Here is a 9,521-nt window from a genome sequence, read left to right as displayed (position 1 = left end):
ATCAGTTCCAGTTTTGAGCCTTTCTTTCCCAGCTCAAGCAGGTGACCAGGGATGGAGTAACAGACCACAGCCATGCTCAGAGAAGTGCTCCCTGGTATTCCTGAAGGGAACCTTGAGGCTCCGCCTCCCCACAGCAGCCTCTCACACTGATTGGTCCCAGGCTGTCTGAATCTTACAGTCATGGACTGGTTCACANCCAGGCTGAGACTTTCCCACCTCTGCCTGGCTGATGTCTTCTTCTACAAAAGAAAAACTGAAGCTTGAGGAAGCTTGAGGAAGGTGGTGGGGCTTCAGGCAACCACATTTTGACTCACCAGCACCAGCCCTGTGCCAGGCAACTTTAGCGACTGTCTTTTTTGCAAGTGGAAGTGGGGGTGTTGAAAATAATTCCCACTTCTGATCTTTGAAAGGTTTCTGTGCAGAATCCAAGACAACACTGAGATGGGTGTAAGTAGTTTTTAGGAAGAGTTATTAACACCACGGACAGACAAACAGACAGTCTCCTGGCAGAGGCTCTGAGGAATTGATGCCCATTGCCTCTGCATGTTGGGACTCAGGGGGAGAATCCAGGTTCACAGTGTGGAGAAGGGGCCTGCACCAAGATGGCTGATTCCCCAGCAGAGGGCAAGGAGGGAAGAGGAGGGACTGTGTGGCCACAAGTAGCCCTTTGATATGTCCACAGACTGACTGTTGGTTCTTTTTGACTCTNCCAGCCAAGTCTCTGGCTAAATAACTGATTCCCAAAGGTGAAAGAGCCCAGAGGTCGCAGTATTAGGATGAAACGACAGAAGGAACCAGACCCACTGGCAAAGTAGCAACAGAGTGGTGGCCGTGCATTACCCGCATGATGCCCTCACTAGGGGAGGACAGTCAGCAGTCCCTCTGCTGTGTGTGTGCCCTGTGCACTGCGGAACATGCCCAGGAGAGACTGAGCGGGGCACCCCCTCAGAATGGAGGGGCTNCACAGATATAGATAAGAGCGGGCTGGGGCTCTGAATACTGGGCTNTTAACGCTGGCCTCACTTCCAGCTCTCCAAAGAGATGGATCTCCNCTGTTCCAACATGAAGCAGAAGTTTGAAACCGAGAACAGGTATGCTTTCCAGTGGAGGACTGCGTGCTGAGCGCCCAGGCTCCCGTGCCCTGGCAGGATTCCAGGTCCCCAGGCACTCGCAGTTGTGCCAAGTGCAACCCGTGACACGGTGTGGGAGATGTGTCTTCAGAGAGCAGGGTGGCCTCATTTGCTGCCACTGGGATGAAGCAGTTTGTGTTTGGTGTTCCCGCTTTTCATCGCTCATCTGCTTGTGGACGTTGTACATCGTGGTGCGCACTAGGCTCCGCACCACGATGTACAACGTCCACAAGCAGTGTGTTCTGTCGGCAGATGAGAGCTTAAAAATGCTATTCTGCTCCAAAAGAGAAGGGAATTCTCCCAGTTGTGAGAACATGGGTGGANNNGAAGGANGGAAGTGAAGTAAACCAGGCACAGAGAAAATCTCTGTGTTCTCACTCACAGCCGAAACCTCTTAGAGAACAGAGCCTAGCGGGATGGATGGTTCCTAAGGCTAGACCATGAGAGGTGACTGTCAAAGTGTACAGAATTTGGGCCAGGGCTTCCACCAGGCCTGATGACCTGGATTTGATCCCCAGGACCCACGTGGTAGAAGAACACTGAGTCTCTCAAGTTACCTCTGGTCTCCATGCATGGATGGATGGTTGGCGTACACACACACCATGCACAATAAACAAACAAACAAACAAACAAATAAAACTGTTTTAAAATCTAATAAATAAATAAATAAACAAACAAATAAATAAATAAAATAGAAGTGTTTTAAAGTATATAAAATCTCAGACAGGAGAAATACTTTTTAAGAGCTTTGCAGGCCTTAGCATAGTAATACTAGCATGTTCCTCTTCTCTTATTACACAAGAGCACATTTTAAGGCTGGAGAGATGGCTCAGGGGTCCCGAGTTTATTCTGCTCTTTTAGAGGTCCTGAGTTTGGTTTCCAGCACAGATCTGGGGCTCTCCACTCCCTGTCCAGCTCAGGGGATCCAGCACCTTCTGACCCCTGCACTGCACTCATGCATACTTACCCCACACAGACTCATACACACAAACAAGATGAACAATCAAAACCAAAACAACTTTGTTAAAAAGAAAAAATGCGAGTTTCAAACATTCTTACCACAAAAATTGCAGTCATTGAGGTGACACCTGTGTGTCAACTATGTTGATTTAATTGTTTCCACATTGTATTCATAGACTAGAACAGCATGTTTAACTCCATAAGCATTTGTAATGTAAATGAGCATTTATTTTTATTTTATTTTATTTTTAAGCATATATAAGAAATAAATGTAAAAAAAACAAAAACATGGACAAAAAAAATACAAGAATCATATGATCATCTCAATGGAAACAAACAAACAAAAAAAAGACAAAGTCTTTGATAAGATTCAACATGCCTTCTTAATAAAAGCCCTAGAACAAGTAGAACTGTAGGAAGCATATTCCAACATAATACAGATTGTCTATGACAAATTTGTGGCTAATCATCCTAAATGAAGAAAACCATTAATAAGCCTCATTAAAATCAGTAGTAAGAGAGGAGTGCCCACTATCCCTACTGCTCATCCATAATGTGACTGAAGCATTAGCTGGAGCAATAAGGCAAGAGAAGGGAAATAAATGGGAAAATATTAGGTCAAATTATTTTCAACTGAAGATTATATTATCTTATATCCAATATTCCCAAAATTTGACTTAAAAATTGTAGAAATTATCAATAATTTCAGCAAAGGGTTGTGATACATAGTAGACTAACAAAATTTACGAGTCTTGATATATACAAGTAACAAGCCTGCTGAGAAAGAGATCATGGACACGCTCCTCTGCCCAGTTTCTCAAAGAAAATAAAATATTTAGAAATGGATAACAAAAGAGGTAATAAACCTCTACAGTAAAAACATTAAGTATGTGAAGAAAGAGACTGAGAATCATAATAGAATTTGAAGACCTCCCAAGCATACAGCTTGGTAGAATTAACATTGTGAAAAAAGACTTTCCTACCAAAACAATTTACTTATTCAATGAAATCACAATCAACATCCTCATCTCATTCTTCACATAAATAGAAAGAAAATCCTCAATTTGATATGGAACAACAAATGAACCAGAGTCGCCAATTAGTCCTAGAGAAGTGTTTGTTTCTATGCATTCTGCTCATTTTAGTTACTAAGGGCATCTGTCTATGACCCAACATTTATATATCTGTTTCTATTGAGTCAATTTTGTTGGATATTAGAATGACTACTCCAGCTTTTTTCTTGGGACCACATGCTTGGAGAAATTGTTTTCCAACCTTTTACTCTGAGGTAGTGTCTATCTTTGTCACTGAGGTGTGTTTCCTATATGCAGTGAAATGCTGAGTCCTGTTTATGTATCCAGTCTGTTAGTCTATGCCTTTTTATTAGGGAGTTGAGTCCATTGATGTTAAGAAATATTAAGGAAAAGTGATTGTTACTCCCTGTTATTTTTGTTGTTAGAGGTGCAATTATGTTTGTGTGGCTAACTTCTTTTGGGTTTGTTGAAGGAAGATTACTTTCTTGCTTTTTCTAGGGTGTAGTTTCTGTCCTTGTGTTGGAATTTTCCATCTATTATCCTTTGTAGGGCTGGATTTGAGGAAAGATATTGTGTAAATTTAGTTTTGCCATGGGATATCTTGTTTTCTCAGTCTACGGTAATTGAGAGATTTACTGGGTATAGTAGCCTGGGCTTGCATTTGTGTTCTCTTGGGGTCTGTATGACATCTGTCCAGGATCTTCTGGCTTTCATAGTCTCTGGTGAGAAGTCTGGTGTAATAAGTCTGCCTTTATATGTTACTTGACCTTTTTCCCTTACTGCTTTTAATATCCTATCTTTGTTTTGTGCATTTGGTGTTTTGATTATTATGTGACAGGAGGAATTTCTTTTCTGGTCCAGTCTATCGGGAGTTCTGTAAGCTTCTTGTAGGTTCATGGGCATCTCTTTCTTTAGGTTAGGGAATTTTTCTTCTATAATTTTGTTGAAGATATTTACTGGCCCTTTAAGTTGGGAATCTTCACTTTCTTCTATTATTCTTAGGTTTCATCTTCTCATTGTGTCCTGGATTTCCTGGATGATTTGGGTTAGGAGCTTTTTGCCTTTTTTTTTTTTTAATTTTTTTTTTTTTTTTATTTTTCGAGACAGGGTTTCTCTGTATAGCTCTGGCTGTCCTGGAACTCACTTGGTAGACCAGGCTGGCCTCGAACTCAGAAATCNAAATCACCAAAGTCATGTGATCTAATGAACATTCCAGAAGTTCAAAGTGTGATAAAATGGTATGCATCAGAAATTCTGTGCTTGTGAAATCTTTTTTTTTTTTTTTTTTTTCCGAGACAGGGTTTCTCTGTATAGCTCTGGCTGTCCTGGAACTCACTTGGTAGACCAGGCTGGCCTCGAACTCAGAAATCTGCCTGTCTCTGCCTCCCGAGTGCTGGGATTAAAGGCCTGCGCCACCAGGCCCGGCCTGCTTTTTGCCTTTTGCATTTTTTTTTGACTGTTGTGTCAATGTTTTCTATAGTATCTTGTGCACCTGAGATTCTCTCTTCTATCTCTTGTATTCTGTTGCTAATGCTTGCATCTATGACTCTTGATGTCTTTCCTAGGTTTTCTATCTCCAGGCTGTCTCCCTTTGTGTTTTCTTTGTTGTTTCTATTTCTATTTTTAGATCTTGGATGGTTTTGTTCATTTCCTTTGCCTGTTTGATTGTGTTTTCTTGTAATTCTTTAAGGGATTTTTGTGTTTGCTCTTTAAGGGCTTCTATCTGTTTACCTGTGTTCTCCTGTATTTCTTTAAGGGAGCTTTTTATGTCCTTCTTCAAGTCCTCTATCATCATCACGAGAAGTGATTTTTAGATCTGAATCTTGATTTTCTGGTGTGATGGTGTATCCAGGACTTGCTATGTTGGGAGAATTGGGTTCTGATGATGCCAAGTAACCTTGGTTTCTGTTGCTTATGTTCTTATGCTTGCCTCCTGTCATCTGAGTATCTCTAGTACTACCTGCCCTCCCTATATCTGACTGTAGTCTGTCCTCTCTGTGATCCTGGTTGTATAATAACTCCTCAGAGTCCAGTTGTCTCTCTGATCCTGTGATTCTGGGATCCTGGGATCCTGAGATTCTGGGTGTGTCAGAGCTACTGGGAGTCAAGCTGCTTCTGGGATCCTGAGATTCTGGTGTGTCCAAGCCCCTGGGATCCTGGGATCCTGGGATCCTGGGCATGTCAGAGCGCCTGGGAGTGGAGCTTCCTCTGGGTGTTGTGGGACTTGCTGCAGAGATCCAGCCCAAGGTCTGCTCAGGGCTCCAGTCCAGATCAGAAGGAACTGTGCCACTGCTTGGGTGGGGTTCCTGCTTCCCTGGATCCTGCTAGCCCTAGTTACTCCCAGTGGTGTTGGGACCATAAATGAACATTTATAACAAAACAAATCCTAGTAGAGATAACACCTCTATATAATCCACAGCATTTTAGGCATTGATGTCTTTATTTATTTATTTTTCTTGATTGTTTTGTTTTACCACACAGGGTTTCTTTCTTTGTAGACCAGGCTGGCCTTGAACTCACAAAGATCCACCTGCCTCTGTCGCCCAAATGCTGGAATTAAGGTGTGTGCCACCACGTCCAGTTTGCTTTGTTGTTTTTATAATAATTTAAAGTTTTCAGCAAAATTACCAGGAAGGTACAGAGCCCTCACATATCCCTTGTGTTCCACCCTAAAGCCGCCCTCGTTTTCAGCATCCCTGAAAAATGTTTTATGTGTTACAATTGATGGGCCTGCATTGGCACATCATCATCACCTGCTTGGAAGTCACCCCTGGTGCAGAATATTCTGTGTTCGTGAAAACTAAGTGTGTGTGGACCTGCATTCACTGTGAGAGTGCTGTACTCGGTGGTTTCAGTTTCTTAGTATATATGTTCCAACTCCTGGTCCCTCCACAGCCCCTCCCAAGGCAATGCCTAGAAGCAACTGTCTCCACAGGCTTTCCTTGCTTGATGTTGGAATAACATCACATACGTAGTCTTTGCAGACAGGCATTTTTCCTGTAGTAACGTGTGTTTCGGCTTCTCCCATCTGATTTAAGACTTTGGGCTCTCACTTTCGCACTCAAACACTACCAGCATATGGATCCTGGGGTGGGGGCTAGATCTGGGGTTCTAAACTTTTTCTGGATGGTTCTATAAGGGACCAGTAAGCAAAGACAGTTGACTAAGAAGGGAGTCTGAGGTGCTCACCTGAGCACTATTCACAGCAGCAACTTTAGGAAATGCCTCACTCNGAATAGAAACCATAAGAATACTATATAGGAAGTGAAGGCCCCATCTTGGTCCTTACCAAGGGGGGGAGGGCAGGTCAGTGCAACAGCTCAACTCTAGACTGTGTGTGTGTGCATGAGCATGTGTGTGAGAGTGTGCATGAGAGTGTGTGTGTGCATATGTGCATAAGTATGTGTGTGTAAATATGTGTGAGAAAGTGTGTATGTATATGTGTATGTGAGTGTATGTGAGTATGTGTATGTATGAGTGTATGTGAGTATGTGTGTGTGTGAGCATGTGTATGTGAGCATGTGTGTGTATATGAGAATGTATATGTGTATATGAACATGTGTGTATATGTGATCATGTATGTATATGTGAGTATGTGTGTATATCTGAACATGTGTATGTGAGCACATGAGTGTGTATATGAATGTGTACATGAACATGTATGTGCGCATGTGTGTGTGTGTGCAGCACCATCCCCTCCCCTCCATGTGCTTGGCCTCACTGTGTTTTTGTGGACCAGAGAAGACAGCTTTTGGAAGTCANTTCTTTCCTCCACTATAGATTCCAGGGGTCAGATTCGGGTTGTTAGGCTTTCGTNGCCAGCACTTTACCTGCTCAGCCAGCTTGTTCACTCTGAACTTCTTTTCACTGATTGTCCCATAGGGAACTCAAAGAGACTCACAGAGAGGAGCTTGAGAGGTTAGAGAACAGCTACAAGGAGGCCCTGAAGGCAGAAAAGGCCTCGGCTGAAGAGAAACTAGGTACTGTCAGGCCCTGAGGGACCCTGGGGGGAAGGTGGGTCGCCTGCACCCTGGCGTCCCTATGGCCNTGGGTTGGCACAGCCAGATGGCTAACATTTCCCTTCTGAGGCTTGGGGCATGAGAATGATGGAGAACCAAACTGCTTCATCACTGAACCAAGAACGTGAATTTATTTTTAAAAGTGCATTTTAAAGTTCTAAAACTATAATATTACTATGATGCCTTCAGGTTTTCTTGCATGGAAAATGGCAGTGATTTCTTGAAACCTCACTGGAACACTGTGATTGCAAGGCTCTGTAGTGCATAGGGCTGTGCTGACCGAATCTCAGTTTACACTGCCCTTGGGGAAAGCAGAGGGTGCACCCTTCAGATTTGGGGTTTATAGACTAACGTCCACAGAGAATGAGGCGCTCTACAACCTTCTTCCTTGTTTGAAGTTAGTGTCTCATTTACACTTTGCTTGTTTTCTAGTGTCCTGAAGAGAATGTGTGGTTTTCATAACCACTGTAAAGGAGGAAATGCTACAAAAAGGAGAAGCAGATGCACGTGGGAGGTTCTGTTCCTCCTTCCCATAGATACAGATGACCCTNGGTGGGGGGAGGTTGTCTTACTAAAGCAGCTGAACAGAACATGGGAGCTTTGAGATCTCTGAGAAGCAAGTTTAGAAAGTACCTGGCCTCTCTCCCGGAAGCTCTTTGTCCATTGGTTCAGGNGGGATCCAATAACTGATAAGCTTTTTGATAAGCTTCCAGAGCGATTTGGGAATCCTGAGACAACTTCATCACCTCAGGGAGAGCTTGGGTGTGGTGCTGAGGAGTTCATGTGAGGTTTGGAAAGTGTGCCCACCAAAGGAATAATGATGTCCTTGTTTTCTTTCCCTCCAGATAAGATGGACAAGGAATATAAGTATCTGAAGAGTATGTTCCACGTGTTTCAGGTGAGATTCTAAGCTGTAGGGTAGGCCCTGAGAGCAAGAGAGATGAGGCTCCTGCCTGGCTGAGAACTTGAGGATGACTGCAGACCTGGAGAGATTCTAACACTCCCACCCACAGTGTCACTGCTGTGCCCAGCAGGAAGGATGAGCCCAGTGGCTTCCATGTTTGCCACACCAGCCATTCAACTCTGAAGAGGCCTGTTGAAAAGAGGGTGTAACACCTGTTCACTGTCTTCTAAAAATGAAGACTGGGAGCGGGTAAGGGCTGGAGAGAGGGCTCAACAGTTAAGAGAACTGGCTGCTCTTCCAGAGGCCCCAGGTTCAGTTCCCAGCACCCAGGTGATAACTCAAAACCCCGTGTAACTCCAGTGCCAGCAAACCCAACACCCTCTTATGACCTCCTCGGGCACCAGTCCCACACACAGTGCACAGACCTACACACCGACAAGAACACTTACACACATAAAAGAAGTCTGTGTCTTTGTTTTTTAACGTGGAGCTAACCACCAACAATAACATGGAAAAGAAAGAATTGTCACTCACCAGAGGCGCCCATGCAAACTACAGTACTTTGTTGACCCATTCACTGAGTGAACCTACAGACACTTTTGTATCCTCTTTTCTCTTGGGCACTTTAGGTCTTTCCCTTATTTGTCATGACTGCCTCTGTGGCTTTGGGATATCACTGTCCCATTCCCACTGACGTGCTATTACAGTCACTCGCAGTGACAGAACACAGAACTTCAATCATTAGAGCGCTGGTCAAAGCAATGGACATATGTAAGGCCTTTCACAGATTTGATCAAATTGCCATCCAAAAAATTTTGTCCCATTCCACATTCTACAAGTTAAGACCTGATTCCTTTCATCCCTGTTCTGGTTGGGTTTGTTGTCAACTTGACACAAAATGGAGTCATCTGCGGGGAGGGAGCTTCATTTAAGAAAGTGTCTTCATTGCCTGTGGACAAGTCGGTGGGGCATTTTCTTGATTAATAATTGACGTGGGAGGGCCCAGCCCACCACAGGTGGGGCTGCCTCTGGGCAGAGAGATACAAAAACAGGCTGAGCAAGCCACAGGAGCCAACCAGCAGCCAGGACTGCCCTGGCACCAGTTCCTGCCTGAGTTCCAGCTCAGTTCCCTCAGTAATGGGTTGTAATATGGAAATATAAGAAAAATAAGCCCTTCCCCACACAAGCTGCTTTTTAAAAATTAGATATTTTCTTCATTTACATTTCAAACATTATCCAGAAAGTTCCCTGTATCCTCTCCCTGCCCCTCCTTGCTCTCCTACTGGCCCACTCCCACTTCTTGGCCCTGTACTGGAGCATATAAAGTTTGCAAGACAAAGGGGCCTCTCTTCCCAATGATGGCCCACTAGGCCATCTTCTGCTACATATGCAGCTAGAGACGCGAGCTCTAGGGGGTACTGGTTAGTTCATATTGTTGTTCCACCTATAGAGTTGCAGACACCTTCAGCTCCTT

The 9,521-nt window shown here is 43.9% G+C and overlaps 1 protein-coding gene across 1 annotated transcript in view; it reads left to right on the top strand.

Annotated features, from left to right (window-relative positions):
- Flacc1 (flagellum associated containing coiled-coil domains 1) overlaps window positions 1–9,521 on the top strand; it is a 37,113-nt gene that overhangs the window by 4,842 nt on the left and 22,750 nt on the right. Inside the window, exons 3-6 of the mRNA XM_021198523.1 lie at window positions 411–447; window positions 1,030–1,091; window positions 7,007–7,104; window positions 7,989–8,041. Of these exons, the coding sequence (XP_021054182.1) occupies window positions 411–447; window positions 1,030–1,091; window positions 7,007–7,104; window positions 7,989–8,041 (250 nt within the window). The remainder of the gene's footprint in view (window positions 1–410; window positions 448–1,029; window positions 1,092–7,006; window positions 7,105–7,988; window positions 8,042–9,521) is intronic.

The sequence above is a fragment of the Mus pahari genome, chromosome 5 (genome assembly GCF_900095145.1).
Source record: "Mus pahari chromosome 5, PAHARI_EIJ_v1.1, whole genome shotgun sequence".
Lineage (NCBI taxonomy): Eukaryota > Metazoa > Chordata > Mammalia > Rodentia > Muridae > Mus > Mus pahari.
The sequence above is the reverse complement of the archived record's forward strand: the minus strand, read 5'-3'. Positions and strand labels throughout refer to the sequence as shown.